The 15,489-nt window shown below is 50.4% G+C and overlaps 2 protein-coding genes and 1 pseudogene across 3 annotated transcripts in view; 1 reads left to right on the forward strand and 2 right to left on the reverse strand.

Annotated features, from left to right (window-relative positions):
* LOC113427353 (uncharacterized) overlaps positions 1-11,589 on the reverse strand; it is a 256,359-nt gene extending 244,770 nt beyond the window's left edge. The window contains 4 exon segments of the mRNA XM_087953560.1: positions 4,148-4,215; positions 4,332-4,446; positions 4,704-5,318; positions 10,893-11,589. Of these exon segments, the coding sequence (XP_087809686.1) occupies positions 4,148-4,215; positions 4,332-4,446; positions 4,704-5,318; positions 10,893-11,204 (1,110 nt within the window). The 5' untranslated portion in view covers positions 11,205-11,589.
* Positions 1-15,489, forward strand: part of LOC113429654 (uncharacterized) — a 219,888-nt gene that overhangs the window by 66,523 nt on the left and 137,876 nt on the right. The gene's annotated exons all lie outside the window — the stretch shown is intronic.
* LOC148131807 (uncharacterized) lies at positions 356-5,616 on the reverse strand (annotated as a pseudogene). Its single transcript, XR_015747145.1, has 3 exons — positions 5,556-5,616; positions 2,434-2,563; positions 356-1,924 (listed from the first exon to the last, which is right to left on the reverse strand). The product of XR_015747145.1 is annotated as an uncharacterized LOC148131807 (transcript).

The following is a 15,489-nucleotide window of genomic DNA, read 5'->3' on the forward strand; positions in this document are numbered from 1 at the left end:
TTTTGACGAAAAATCACTTCCGGTGGCGTCACGGAAGTGATTTTCATAAAAAAATGGCGGCGCAACGGCTTCTGGTGAGCTTTTTCGGTAGAAATGGCTTTCTACCGGAAAAGCTCACCAACGCTAGCGCGCCATCTCTTTTTGACGAAAAATTGCTTTTTTACCAAAAAGATGGCGGCGCCAGCAACCAGCGGCCCGGTAAGGCTTGTTCCGCGGCCGGTACCGGTCCGCGGACGGCGGTTGGGGACCCCTGTGGTAAAGCATTGTGGAGTGGTATATAAGGATTGCTATTGCTATAAACTTTCTCGCGAGCGTGGATCCTTTAATGAGAACATGACCATTCTGAGCAAAACTCTTTCCACATTCCATACATTTTATTTTATTGGAGTATATGTTTTTATTCATAAACACTTTGAATACAGTGTATTGTCAGGGCATATCATTTACAAAAAAGAAAAAGAAAAAACAAATATCAACATATATACTAGTAATAATAACAATAGTGTAACAAAATAATTTTAACTCATTTCTTGTATTAGCTTATTTATATTTCTGTTAATTATATCAACATGTTTCTAACTGTCAACCCTCTTTGTATTTAATTCCTACATAACAATAATATCTCTTCACCTAATTTCTAATGGGAAATAACATTTCATCTATGAGCAAAGGTCTTTCCAAATCCCATACATTTATATGGCTTCTTTCATGTGGATCATATTTTGGGAAATAAGTTTATATCTATGAGCAAAGAACTTTCCACATTCCGTGCATTTAAATGGCTTCTCTCATGAGTGGATCCTTTCATGGGAAATAAGTCCACTGCTCAGAGCAAAGGTCTTTCCACACTCCACACATTTAAATGGCTTCTCTCCTGTATGGAGCTTTTTGTGGCTTCTAAGGCTACTGCTCTGAGCAAAGGTTTTTCCACACTCCATGCATTCATATGGTTTCTCCCCTGTGTGGATCATCTTATGGGAAGTAAGAGTGCTTCTTCGAGCAAAGGTCTTTCCACACTCCATGCATTTATATGGTTTCTCTCCTGAGTGGATCATCTTATGGGAAATAAGATTACCTCTTTGAGCAAAGGACTTTCCACACTCCATGCATTTAAATGGTTTCTCTCCTGAGTGGATCTTTTCGTGACTTGTAAGGCAACCACCAAATGTAAATGTCTTTCCACACTCCATGCATTTAAACGGCTTCTCTCCTGTGTGGATCTTTATGTGCCTTTTAAGATCACTGTCCTGAACAAAGGACTTTCCACACTCCACGCATTTAAATGGCTTCTCTCCTGTGTGGATCTTCTTGTGCCTTTTAAGACCACTGTCCTGAGCAAAGGTCTTTCCACACTCAATGCATTTATACGGTTTCTCTCCTGTGTGTATCATATTATGGAAAATAAGATGACTACTTTGAGCAAAGGTCTTTCCACATTTCATGCATTTATATAGTTTCTCTCTTGAGTGGATCCTTATATGGAAAGTAATTTCCCTGCTTGTTCTAAAACATTTTCCACATTCCGAACATTTATAAGGCTTCTCTTTTGTGTCAGTCACTTTTTGAGATGTAAGGAAGTTATTCCCAAGAGAACGAATGAATGTCCCATTGTAATTTTGTCTGTTGTGACTTCTTATAGCACCTTCTCCTCTGTTTTGGGGTAAGTAGTTTTCATTTACTTGTACTTTAGCTTTGATTAGCTTCACACTTTTTCCAATATATTTTTTCCTTATTTTCTCTTCTTGGGCTAGAAAGTCTTGCATTGGAGCATCACTGGAAGGTGAGTTTTCCTGATTCCAATTCTTTGACTGGTTTCTCTTGTGGTTTTCGAATTCCATTCGAATTCCAAACTTCTCCGTTCCATCTTTAGCACTGATCACTTGGAACAGTTCACAGGAATCTTGATTCTCCTGCCCATTATTACCTTCAAAGCAAAAGGGAAATTAAAATGATGTTAGAGAAAAAGATCAAACTGTAAAAAGTCATGTGAATTTCCTTCTGAATTTCTCTGAAATTCCATTAGGTTGTATGTTTGCATGTCTACAGGGGTGTGATATAGACATGATGATTTCTATATTCATGAGTCAAGAAAGCTTTGAAAATATCTAGAAAATATATTTTTCTTTACAATTATCTCCAAATATGAAAAATCTCACCCAGAATCAGTTTTCAGTTAAGAAATAGAATAGAATAATAGAAGGGACCTTGGAGGTCTTCAACCCCCTGCTTAGACAGGAAACCTACACCACTTCAGACAAATGGTTATCCAACATCTTAAAAATTTTCAGTGGGAGCATTCACAACTTCTGGAGTCAAGTTGTTCTACTGATTAATTGTACTAACTGTCAGGAAATTTCTCCTTAGTTCTAACTTGCTTCTCTCCTTGATGAGTTTACATGATTACTTCCTGATTGGGGACTAGAAAACTCTTACCCAGAGAGACCACGTTCCTATGGTTTTCAAGCATGACTTCCGAATGCAGCGCTTTCTGGTCAGGATCCAGCTGAGACCATTCCTCCTCAGAGAAATACACAGCCACCTCCTCGAAGGACACCAGACCCTCCTGAACACGGAAAAAAAGAACAGAACAGGAGGATTTGAAAGATCTGTTCATCTTCATCATTGATTTAGACAAGAGAAGGGGAACTCATCAAATTTGCAGAGAAGACTAAATTGATAGGAATACCAACACTCCAGAAGATAACAAAAGAAAAACCAAATGCACTGGGATCTTGGAGTCCTAGTGGACAACGACTTTAATGAGAGTCAGCACTATGCTTCAGTTGCCCAGAAAAAGACCCAACAGAAACATAGGCTATAGAATCAAGATAACATGAAGTGTTACTACCACTTTATAATGCCTTGGTAAGACCACACTTGGAATATTGCATCCAATTTTGGTTGCCAGATGTAAAAAAACATCTTGAGACTCTAGAAAGAGTGCAGAGAAGAGCAACAACAATTATTATAAACTGGACGCAAAAACATAAAGAACGGTTGCTAGAATTAGGTAGGTCTAGTTTCATGAAAAGGAGGACTAGGGGAGACATGATAGCAGAGTTCCAAGAAGCAACAGATGGAAACTATTCAAGGAGGGAACCAACCTACAAGTCAAGAGAAATTTCCTGACAGTGGGAACAATTAATCAGTGGAATGACTTCCCTCCAGAAATTGTGGGTGCTCCAACACTGGAGGTGTTGATGAAGAAACTGGACAGCCATTTATGGGAAATGTTATAGGGCTTCCTGTCTGAGCAGGGGGTTGGACTAGAAGACCCCCAAGATCCCTAACAACTCTGTTATTCCATTCCATTGTTCCCAAAGCTAAGATATGCACTGTTAAATGGCTGTGCGTCACACAAGTTCTAAATTTAGGTGAGAAAATGGGCAAATCTGAAAATTGATTTCACTAGAGACATATTTGGGGAAGTTTTGTCAAGTTCATTGATTCTGCAAAACCTTCAGTGCCTTTCAGCAAAGTAATCCAACTTCTGAATCAACTGATCTATCGCTCTGTCTATCATTGATTGACATAGTAGTCTGAGCCATTGACTGAAAGGAAGAAAACAAAGAAGAATAAATTCCTTGGGAAAGTCATTTCTCACCCTTTGCAAAGCGGGAATGTTTGATCTCCTAATGGAGGTGTAAATCAGAGGATTGGAAGTTATTTTGTAGCCCAAAGTACCGTGATTACATGCTCAACACGGCCACTCCCTTTGGATTTTAATAGTCTGGTTTATTTTTTAATACAATTTGCAATTTTTGAACTACAGGTTGTAAATGAGGGTTTTTAAAAGTGGAAATGTGGCAATGTATTTATTTTTCATTAGCCTTGCACAATTCAAAGTCAAAGAATTGCCAAAAAAAAGAGGGTCTCTAGCAGTTCCTGCCACTGTGATACGTTTATTCCTATTTCTTGAAGGACTTTTAAGAAATTGCTTCTTGTAAACTCCAAGATACAGGAGTATCTAGCAGAGCAAGATAACCAGAGGAAGCTATGCTGGCCGACAGCAACTTGAACCTGCTATTCTGCTCTCCATGTTGTGGAAGAACACAAAAATAATCCAGGCCAAACAAGGGGGGAATAGAGGAGAGAGCACTCACTTGCTGAAGGGAGAATAGAAATCTAATATCATTCCCTTTCTTACTTGATTTGGAAGTTCAACCGCTGTTTCATTTCCCTCATAAAAACCAGAAAGCTTCATTCTTTGTTTCTCTGTAAGGAATAAACAATTTCAAAATGTATAATTAACAAAATAGGAGGAGGTATTCTATAGGAGAGAAGAGAGAGCGAAGGGAAGAGAGATGGGGAATTAGGGGCTATTCCATTACCTCCTGAGGTGTCCTGACTTGGATCTTCCCAAGGGATCCTCCTGAAAAATAGCTCCTGAGGGGAATTTGATGGGTTCTTCTTTCCCTCAGGATCTCTGATCTCCATAGTACAGCACTTCAAATAGGAGGAAGGAAGGAAGAAGCAGAATTAATGTACGTCACAAGACATAAAGTGGATTCTTATATTTGGAACACAACCTCAAAGCCCCCAATATTCATCCATGTGGCTGAGTGAGAAAACGATGGAACAATATCCTACCAGAACTGGAGAATTGCCATGAATTATGAACATGGGGAAGTTTGGGAAGGAGGGGTGAAGCATTCAAACACTCTCTCTATTTATTCCCTTCCGAGCTCCCTAAAGTCTCCCACCTGCCACTGGAGCTGCTCCTTCTGCTCCTCCGCCTGGCTCAGGAGGAAGCCTTCCGCCAGGGCCACCGCCTGGGAACTGGTCTCTGCTCCACATTCCCGCACCCAGCCCTCCATCTCTGGGGGCAGGAGAGCCAGGAGCCGCTCCAGAACCACCAGGTCCAGAATCCGGGCTTTGCTGTGCTTTCCTGGGCTCAGCCATCGCCTGCACAAGTCATGGAGTCGGCTGCAAAGTCCTCGGGGACCTTCAGCCTCCCGGTATTGGATGGAGGTCCAGGGTGGAACTTCTGAAGGGAGGATGGTTCCCTCCTGCAGGACCTTCTGCCCAGTTCTGGTCCAGCTCTCCCCACATCTCCCAGACTGAAGAACCATGGGGCCTTTTCCACTCCCCTCCTTGGCCAAAGGGGGTGTCTCCATCCTTCCTCTCTCCGGCAGAGCATCTCCATAGGGCTTCAGGGACTCTGCGGGGTCTCCAGGGGCCTCTTCCTTTATGGGACCATTTCTGGGGCTGCAGGATGGATCCTTGCCGGTCCTTCCGCTCTCTTCTTTCCTTCCCTGCTTCCCCTGCAGGGGAAATCCTGGCTTGCAAAGGCAGCCAATGGTGCACAGGTTCTGGATCTGGGAGGGAAAGAAAAACCAACACCCAGGATCAGAAAGGGGGATTCCGCCCCTGGACCTCCTTCCCCAACCTGCCCCCAGCCCCAAGCGGCTCCTCCCAGAGCAGGGCCCAGGGTCCCCTGAGCAGGGCCGGGAAGGAGGGAGCTGAAGAGGCCTCCCCCCCAGCTTCTGTCCCCCTCCTTAGAAAGGAATGGGCCCTCGTGGAGCCCAGTGCGAATCCTGCCTCCTACTCCTCACCTGGCTTCTCTCCTCTCCTGCTGGACCTCCGCCAGTTCCGCCCTCCCCTCACTTGGCATGGAGAGGGCAGCTGTGGCGCATGGGATCCAGAAGAGCCCCACCCTTCACCTGGGGCACCTCTGAATGTCTCCCTGCAAGACTCTCCTGCAGCCTCTCCGCCTCCTGTGGCGCCCCAGGGGTTGAGGAGAGCGAGTGCGGCATGCTAGAGAGGCAAGGCTCAGCGATGTGACTTCCTTCGCCGCCCCCTCTGGGAAGGCAGCCGTGATGTTCGCCCTCCAGTGGCCTAATGGGGGTAGTGCCTGGAGTTCCCTTCCCTTGGCGGAGGGTGCCCCCTGGTGGACTTGGAAGGTAGAAGGGCAGGAAACAGGAGCGTATGGGAGGGGGAAGGGAGAGGGCAGGGTGATGGGCTTGGGAGTAGCGGGAAAGGCTCCTCTCCGTGGCTCCCTGGCAAGGATTTTTGAGGCGGCTCTTTCTCCACCTTCCTCTCCTTTCTCCCCAGGAACCTTCGGTGGAGATGGAGGGAAAAAGCCTGTCGGGGTGGGGGGATCTGAACTCTCCTCCCTCAGGAACTGCCGCCCTGAGGGCTGCACAGAGATCGGAGGAGCCCCCAGAATGGCTCCCGGGGTAAGGAGGGAGGGATGCCGGGAGGCTCCTGCACAGAGGAGGGGAAGTGGGCGAGGAAACCGAGGGAGGAGGAGGAGTTTCTGGGCCTTTCACCTCAGAGTGACTAGCAGGACTGCAACTACCAGGACGGTGCTGCCGCTTCTCTGTGCCTGCCGCCCGAGGCAGGAGGAGCCCTTAGGCCGCCCCGGAAAAACGGGGAGTTCGACTGCCTCCCTGAAAGCCCTTCCAGGCTGGATCCCCTCGGAGGTTTCGCCCCGGTCCCCTTTCCCCTCCCAGGGGGACCGACCGTGTCCCTTTCTACGAAACCGGCAGGACGGAGGGAGGGAGGGAGGGTGGAGAGACTTAAATATATTATATTAGATTTCAACATATTTCATTTTCGATCATAACCTGTAAGCCGTCCAGTATCTACTTGTAGGGGAGATATCATAGAACAGAACAACGGAAGGGACCTTGGAGGTCATGTAATCCAACCCCCACCTTGGGCAGGAATCCCTTCAGACCATTTCAGACAAGAAAATGTAATATACATAAAGACAAATATCTTATACCTCCGTCTCTCTCTCTTCCCTTTGGGGGGGATATGGGAAGGGTGAACAATAAGACATCCAGACGGATTCTTCTGGCGTCTCCCAGCCCCTCCCTCCCCTCAACCCCCACCTCCTCTGGTTACCCCCAACTTTTCCCCTCCCCCTAATCGTCAGCCCTTCTTTGATCTGTGCTAGATTCAGACTTCTCTCCCCGCCCCCAAAATCAGTCCCAGAAGACCACCTGAAAAGGAGGGTCTCCACCCCCTTCACAAGAGGGATAGATCTGGGAGGCAAATTGAGGAGAGCAACTCAGAACTCCCCCCACCTATTCATCAGTTCTCCCCTGTGGCTCCCCTCCAAGTCCTGATCAGGCAATGGGGGATTATGGGGAAGGGGAGTTTTGGTCTCCTCCCCAAATTCACCCCCCCCCCAAAGGGATCGAGGCTCAAATCCTGCCTGACCTTCACAGCCTCAAGGGAAAAAACTAGAAGTTTTTGAAGCTGCAACAAATCCTTTTTCTTATGTTTTTGGTGGCATTTGTGGCTTCAGGTCTGAAAATCACTGTTTTTCACTTTCCGCCTAGTTCCTCTTTGCAGGCAATGGGCTTTGGGGGCTCTGGATCCGGGTCTACATCGGAGCCCAGAAGGTTCCACTCCTACCCAGTCACCGGTGGGGGGGCGATGGGGGTCCGACTGCGTCTCATCTCAGTTCGGCCACCTTCCCGCGACCTCCCCTCCCCTCTAGAGTCACCAGGAAGGGAAGACAGCAATCCCTCTTTGTCCCCCTGGGCGAAGTGAGGCGAGGGAGGGAGCGGAGACCACGTGGAGATCAAGGCTTCTTAGGCTCCCGCCTCTCTTGCTTCTACCTCTTTCCCTATTACGGGGGTCTCAGCCCCTTTCTTCCCCCTTGCCGTCCAGGAGACTTGATGGGCCCTCCCAGCTCCTCTCCTGCACCCTGCCCAGCCCCCTCCTTACCAGGGGTCTCCTTCCCCCCTTCACTTCCGGGGATCCGCCCCAGCGCCCACCCCAGCAGCATCAGGGGGACCCCGGAAGAGCCCATGGATGCCCCCCATAAGCGCCCCCAAAGAGAGAGGAGGAAGAGGTGGAATCGGGGGTGAGGGTGGGGGGGGTGGTCTTGGAGGGGGGGCGTTTTCCTCAGATTTCAGAATTGGGAGTTGCCAGAAGGAGCAGAAGGACCAATGGGATTCCTCCCTTCTGCAGCGTCATCGGTCTCCGGGCAGAGTCTCCCCGGACTTCACCCGCAAGAGGAGATAGTTCAGCGCAGAAAGAGAAGCAGAGAAAGTGGGAGGGGGATCGTTTCAGTCTTGGGGGGCTGCGGCTCAAGTGGGGGGTTCATGCCAGCCCTGGAAGGGAGTGTGGGATTCCTTTTGCCCCCCCCACACACACATCCAGTGGGAGTGCCCCTCCCCCAACCTTTGGCTCCCTTCCTGGCAAAGGGGCTGCCGGAGGGTCAGTTTCACCCCCAGTGCTGTAGGGTTTTCTGACCCACCGCAAATGGAAGGTCGGTTTTTGGTTCAAGAAAGGCAGTTGTTGATCTGAATGGGAGGGGGAAGAGAGGGGGAAAGAGTGTGGAGGGGCCCTGTCAAGCTACTCTTCCAAAGCTCCAGAAGGCAGCAGGAGAAAGAAGGCAAGGAAACTGACCAAGGAGTTTCACTTCCTGACCGGGAGACCTAGTGACCTGAACGGACATCTAGTCCACCCCTCCATGCCCACAGAGGAAAGTCTAGATGAGAATCCTGAAGAGAGCAAAGAAAGTGGAGGGTCCCTTCTGGGCCTGCCCTGAACCCCCTTGAGCGGCCCCCCAAGACTGAAGGAATCCCTCTCCCACTTTCAGCTTCGTTCTCTGCCTCCCAACGCTCTCCTCCTTCAAGTGGAGTCACAAAGGACTCTGCCCGGAGACTGATGACGCTGCAGCAGGGATAAATCGTATTGGTGCTTCAGCTCGTTCTGGCCCCTCCCAGCTCAAAAGTCAGAGAAAAAGGCGATTCGCCTCCTTGAAAGACGAGTCAGGCATATCCTGAGGTAAATCTCAAACAGCCCAGAGGAAAAAAAAAAGTGGGGAAAAAGGGAAACGCCCCCTTTCACCCGCAGCAACCAATCAGAGGTGGGAATCCACCCTCCCTCAGCCACAACGGGTTGTTTGGGTTGTTTGGGACCTTTGTGCGCTTTCCTTCTCCAGCCAAAAAATGGGATATTTTCACATTTAAAGTGTTCAAAACAAAAAGACCCAAAATGACTTTGCTTTTGTCCATTAGATTGAATTGTCAGGCTGGAATGGTTTCTTTTTTTAAAATCTTGCACTCTGCTAAAAAGAAATCAGCATCCCCCCCCCACTTTTTTTCTCTCTTGTACCTCAGTCTTTCTTTTCCCCTCTTTCTCCTTCCCTTAATTTCTTATTTCTATTTTTCTTTGTGTTTTATATAATAAATAAATAAATAAGATCTTAAGGCTGTAGTAAAAGAGCAGAGAAGAGCAACAAAGATGGAGGCTAAAAGATTTGCTAATGACACAACAGTGATTGGTCTCATTCGAGACAACCGACGAATCCACATACAGACAGGAGGTTATACAACTTGCCTCTTGGTGTAACGGAACAATCTGGAACTGAACACACTCAAAACTGTAGAAATGGTGGTAGACTTTAGAAGAAACCCTCCCATACTACCACCTCTTACAATACTGGACAGCACAGTATCAACAGTAGAGACCTTCAAATTTCTAGGTTCTATTATATCACATGACCTAAAATGAACACCTAACATCAAAAAAGTCATCAAAAAAGCACAACAAAGAATGTTCTTTCTGCGCCAACTCAGAAAGCTCAAACTGCCCAAGGAGCTGCTGATCCAGTTCTACAGAGGAATGATTGAGTCTATCATCTGCACCTCTATAACTGCCTGGTTTGGTTCTGCAACCCATCAGGATAGACACACACTTCAGATGATAATTAGGACTGCAGAAAAAACAATTGCTACCAACCTGCCTTCAATCGAGGACCTGTATACTGCACGAGTCAAAAAGAGGGCTGTGAAAATATTTACAGACCCTTCACATCCTGGACATAAACTCTTTCAACTCCTTCCCTCAAAACAATGTTACAAATCACTGCACACCAGAACTAGACACAAGAACAGTTTTTTCCCAAAAGCCATCACTCTGCTAAACAAATAATTCCCTCAACACTGTCCAAATATTTATAAAATCTGTACTACTATTACTGTTAATCTTTTCACTCCTGATCACCCATCCCCTCCCACTTGTGATTGTAGGACTGTAACTTTGTCGCTTGTATACTTACGATTTATATTGACTGTTTCCTAGTATGATTTGATTGCTTATTGTACCCTATGACTATCATTAAGTGTCGTACCTTATGATTCTTGACGAATGTATCTTTTCCTTTATGTATACTGAGAGTATTTACACCAAGTCAAATTCTTTGTGTGTCCAATCACACTTGTCCAATAAAGTATTCTATTCTATTCTATTTAAAAAAAAACGGTTGCTGGAACTGGGTGTATCTGGTCTGAGGAAAAGAAGGACGAGGGGAGACATGGTGGCATCTTCCAACATCTCAGGGATTTCCACAAAGGTTTCTCTTCTCTCCTCCAGACGCTTCCCCATTGGGCCACTGGAGGGCGAACGTCACGGTTCCCTTCCCAGAGGAGGCGGGAAAGAAAGTGACATTACTGAGCCGTGTCTCTCTAGGACGCCGCACTCGCTCTCCTCAACCCCTGAGGCGCCGCAAGAGGCGGAGAGGATGCGGGACAGTCGGGACGGGGGTGGAATATCCAGACATGTCCCGGGTGAGGGGGGTGGGCTCTTCTCGGGTCCCATGCTCCCCAGCCGCCCTCTCTATGCGAACGGGGGAGAGGGGAGGGTGAGCCTGGCGAAAGCCCAGCAGGAGAGAAGCTGGGCGAGGAGGGAGGAGGTAGGATTCGCACCGGGCTCCCCGAGGGCCCGATCCTGTCTCCGGACGGGGAAAGAAGCAAGGCCGGGGCGGCCTCTCCAGCTGCCTCCAGCGCCACCCGCAGGGCCAGCAGCTGCCGAGCCCGGGCGCACCCTTCCTTCCGAACCGCCCGGCCCAACTCCCGCAGGCTCTCCCACAGCCGCTCTTCCAGGAACGCCGCCAGGGCCCCTTCCAGCTTCCGCGCGGCGCGCACCGGCCGCCTCTGGCCCTCGGCCGCCTCCAGCTCCGCCGTCACGCCCAGGAGCGCCTCCCGCAGAGCCGTCACCTTCTCCGCCGAAGTGGTGGGCGCGGCTGCGGCTGCTGGCTCGGCCACCACCGGCGGCTCTTTGTCCTCGCTCGGCGGCACCGCCGCCTCCTCCTCGGCCAGGGCCGACGGCGCCACAGACCCCTCGCCGCCCGCGACAGGCGCGGCCGCTCCAACCGTACCGCCGCCGGGCTTTCTCCGCCGGGCCTGCCAGGGCGCCTCGCGCTCGCCGCGTGACTGGAACCAGCGGAGCAGCGCCATCTCCAGCCTCAGGAAGCCCTGGAGCCGCTGCTGCTCCGCCTCAGAGAGCGCCGCGTCCCGGGCCAGCAGGGCGTCCCTGCCTCGGCGGGCCTCGCTCAGCTGCGCCCGAACTGCTGCAGGTTCGGCGGGCCCAGGTGGACCTCCCAGCGCCAACGCGCTCGCACCGGCTCTGACACCCGCTCCGCCAGCAGAGCCGCCACCTCGGCCAGCCGCTCCGGGAAACCTCCGCCGCCGTCACCCCGGAGTCGCCATCGCCGATGATGCCGCGCGGCCCCAAAACCGCTCCGGCCGCACGAGCGCGCACAGCGACCCTACTTGGCGATGGGGCGGGGCGGAACAACCCTGAGCCCCGCCCTCCGCCAATCCCGTGCGCTGACTTTTGGCTTTTGCCCCCAACAGCCGCTTTCCGAGACTTCAACTCCCAGAATTCCCCGTCAGCCTCCCGAGGGCCTCTCGCCCCCACCTCTCGAATTTTCTGAACGCGGCAGCGCGCGCGAATAAAAGGCCTCCCGTAGTGCTGCTTCTCGGCGCCGCCGTTCCCGTAATGAAGGCTATGCCGGAATCTTCTACACCTCTGGGCGGTCAAAAAAGTCAAAATGGCGGCCCAAACGGTCTGCTGTCATCTGCCCAGCCTGAGAAACCGACTAAAATCTGAAATAAAAGGCCTTTTACCCCGGTGGTTCGTCCCTCATCCCGACTCGGTACGGGCGATTCTCCTCATGGGGCATCCGTCCCTTTCCCGCCCGTTTCTTCCGCGTTTCTGGGCGCCTAGGTCAATTTTCGGGCCAATTTTACCTCAGGAAAGAATTCAGTATTATTCTGCCTCCTCAAATCATCTTTCCCCACTCTATTCTGAGGTAACCTGAGGTAAAAACAAAAAGCAGGTAACTTTATAAAGGTCAGATATGGCATTACAGTACATACACAGCATATGAGGTAACTTTAAAGTTGGTAAAATGTGATATTATTATCAGCTTGAAGCAGGCCAAAGAGGTAGAAGGTGGGGAACAGCCGAGTTAAGCTCCCAGCCAGGAATCAAATTAGCTTTTATCTCGTTATTTGACAAGGATTCCCCCTAATAATAATAATCCTTATCTGATAATTCCTACCCTTTCACCTCACCTCACCCACCCCACCCCACCCCACACCCTCTAACCATAGCCAGGCTGGCACTGGTATATATAAGCGGAAGGTGGGTCCTCGTCGTGCTACACTGATTGGCAGTTCCCCAACCCAATCGCTACCTGAGGATGGCAGCATCTCTGTCAAACTCAGTTTCTGTGATTGACGGATGTGTGTGGATAACGACCAGGAGGGTGTAGATGACTGATTGGGTGGGTGTGGCCAGCTTGACCCCATCTCCAAACTCCTGGCCTATTTCCTTGGGGTGACTCTGGGTGTGGCGCTGAGTCTCCAAGATGAGAAGCTCGACAGAACGCCAACCCTTGCATGGAGACCGTCTTGTCAGGATCCACCTAGTGTGCTGTCTCAAGGAATATCTGCCTAGGTCACATTGCGGGAGAGACACCAGCCTGTTTTGCTTACAAACGGAAGGTGGCGACCTGCTCTGGGGAAGCAAAATATTTTCTCTGCATTTGCACTTCCCCGGGGAGTTTGTGTGACCCTTGCAGAATGAGACGGTTATCGGAAAGGTTGAACCTCCCAGTTTTGCAATTTCCTTTCCCTTCAACTGGAGGCTTCATTGATCTGCTTAGCAACGGAAATTCGAGGTCCACCTGTACTGTGCTGATGGAGGTCACATCTCTGTGCAGGACAGTAGCACAGTACAGGTGGACCTTGACATATGGCCATGATTGGGTGCAGAATTTCCATTGCTAAGCAAGACAGTCATTAAGTGAGTTGTGCCTAATTGCACAACCTCTTGTCAACATGTCTTTCAGAAGATTTTGTGTCTTCCTTTGGCTGTTTCACAATTTTTAAAAAAGTGCATTTTTCACCTTTCTAGCATTGATACCAATTGTAAGTGTTGTACACCACCCTGAGTGATACAGATATGGAGTGCGAAAGAATTTAAACATAGGAAAGTTCTTGATCTCTGCATCATGAATCTTCTTACGTCTCCATCTGGGTTGCCAGCAGAACCATGCTCAGCACTGCTGTCAGCCAAATGTGCCAGGACCATAAGTACAGAATTAAGGCACAACCTGATCAATCAATCAATCAGAATGGAGCTGGAAGGGACATCAGAAGTCTTCTTGCCCAACCCCTGCTCTATCTGGCAAGAGATTTTTAAAAAGGAGAAGTCGTATCGAAGACTAATGGAGCAATAATATCTGGTCACTCAATCTGAGAAATTATGACAGACTGATCTTCATGTGGGAATTCTCGGCAGGGAAGCAGGACCAGGACTCTGTCAGATGCAACCTCAACACTCCAGGACATGAAGGGTCCTCGTTCCTTCTCGTGAGTGGCCAGGTGCCTCTTAGGCTGCTGCTCGTTATGGAACCTCTTTGTCCACTGTGAGGATGGAGGCAATGTTGGTCCTCCATGGAGCTTTTGGTGTCTCACCAGGTTCCTCTTCTGGCTGAAGGTCTTGTCACACTTGGTGCAAGAGAAGGGCTTCTCCGCCGTATGACTCCTGGTGCCGCAGGAGGTGCTGATTCTCGTAAAAGCTCTTCCTGCACTTGGGGAAGCTGTGTGGCTTCTCCCCTGTGTGGATCCTCCAGTGGAATATGAGGTTGGAGCTGTGGTTGAAGCTCTTCCCGCACTTGGGGCAGTGGAAGGGCCTCTTGCTCGTGTGGATTCCCTCATGGGAGGTCAGCTGCGAGCGTCAGATGAAAGTCTTGCCACAGGTTGGGCACTTGTGGGGCTTGTCCTTGGAGTGAATGAACTGGTGGAGGTTGAAGCCCGACTTGTCGCAGAAGCTCTTACTGCAGACCGGCCTTGCTTCGTCTTCCCCACACACCCCGGCCTCGCTTCGATCTTCTCTGTTCTTCGGCACTTCTCCTTGCTTGCCTCTTCTAACTGGGCAGGAGGCTGAGCAACACACTGGTATGGTGGACACGAAGCAAGGTGGTGAGCTGCAGAGCTGCCCCCCACACCCTGCACTGGTTTACCTGAGCACCCACCAGCCAGGTACTAAAGCGCAACTGCTGCCACAGTGAGGCAGAGAGAGAAAGAGAGGGAGGGAGGGGGAGGAAGAGAGAGGGAGGAAGGGACAGAGAGAGAGGGAGAGAGAGAGAGGGAGGGAGGCAGGCTCTCCAAACTCTGGTGTATGTGTGTGTGTGTGTCTGTGTGTATGAGAGAGAGCGCAATTCGTGCTTCAGCCAAGGTAGCCAAGCAGGAGCCACCAGGATTCCCCCTCCCCCACAACCAACCAGCCCCGTGTTCTTCTCGTCCTCATTGTCTCCGCTCAAGCAGCTTCGGGATCCGCAGGACAGGGTTTCATTCGGGACGCTGCGGGATACGGGCGGCCTCCGCGTGCCCCTTTTTTGGCTGCCAGGATGGGGCTGCAGAAAGGCCCCCCCGGAGACAGTTTAGGAACCCAAACGGACATCTAGTCCACCCCTCCATGCCCACAGAGGAAAGTCTAGCTGAGAATCATGAAGAGAGCAAAGAAAATGGAGGGTTCCCGCAGGGCCTGCCCTGACCCCCCTGGAGCTGCAGCTCCCCAAGACTGAAGGAATCCCCTCTCCCACTTTTATTTTTGCTCTCTGCCCCCAACGCCCTCCTTCTCCTTCATGGAGTAACCCCAAGAGAGCCGGTCAGAGGGGAAAGAGGGGACGGAGGGGATTGGGATGGAGAGAAGGGTCTTTCCTGAAGGGAACCCCGGAAAGCCATGGTTTCAGCTCTGACCGCCTCCTCAGAGGATGAAACGCCCCCAAAAGGAGCCTCCGGATCACCAAACACGGCAAAAATGGCCCGAAAATCCTTGGCTCGCCCGGCTCCTTTCCCGGCTGCCCCAGGAGAGTATTTGGGGGGCTGCCCCAGAAGAGAGAGAGGGGGCCAAGCTCCCCTCCGAAGCCCCAGAAGATGAGAAGCAACGAGGGAAACTCTCCAGGGAGAGAAGAAGCGACAGAGAATTGGAGAGAAACTTCCTGACAGGGAGGACAATCAGACAGTGGGACTCCTTGCCACCAGAAGTTGTGGGTGCTCCGTCACTGGAGGTCCTGAAGAAGAGACCAGGCAGCCCCTTATCTGGAATGCTGGAGGTTCTCCTGCCTGAGCAGGGGGCTGAACTAGAAGACCTCCCAGGACCCTTCCAGCTCTGTAGGCTGTTCTTGGTTCTGCCCGTCAATCAACCTCCTTTCTTAAGCAGCCTCCA

The sequence above is a fragment of the Notechis scutatus genome, chromosome 2, assembly GCF_049901735.1.
Source record: "Notechis scutatus isolate UNSWTSFEM ecotype Mainland chromosome 2, rNotScu1.2, whole genome shotgun sequence".
NCBI classification, from domain to species: domain Eukaryota; kingdom Metazoa; phylum Chordata; class Lepidosauria; order Squamata; family Elapidae; genus Notechis; species Notechis scutatus.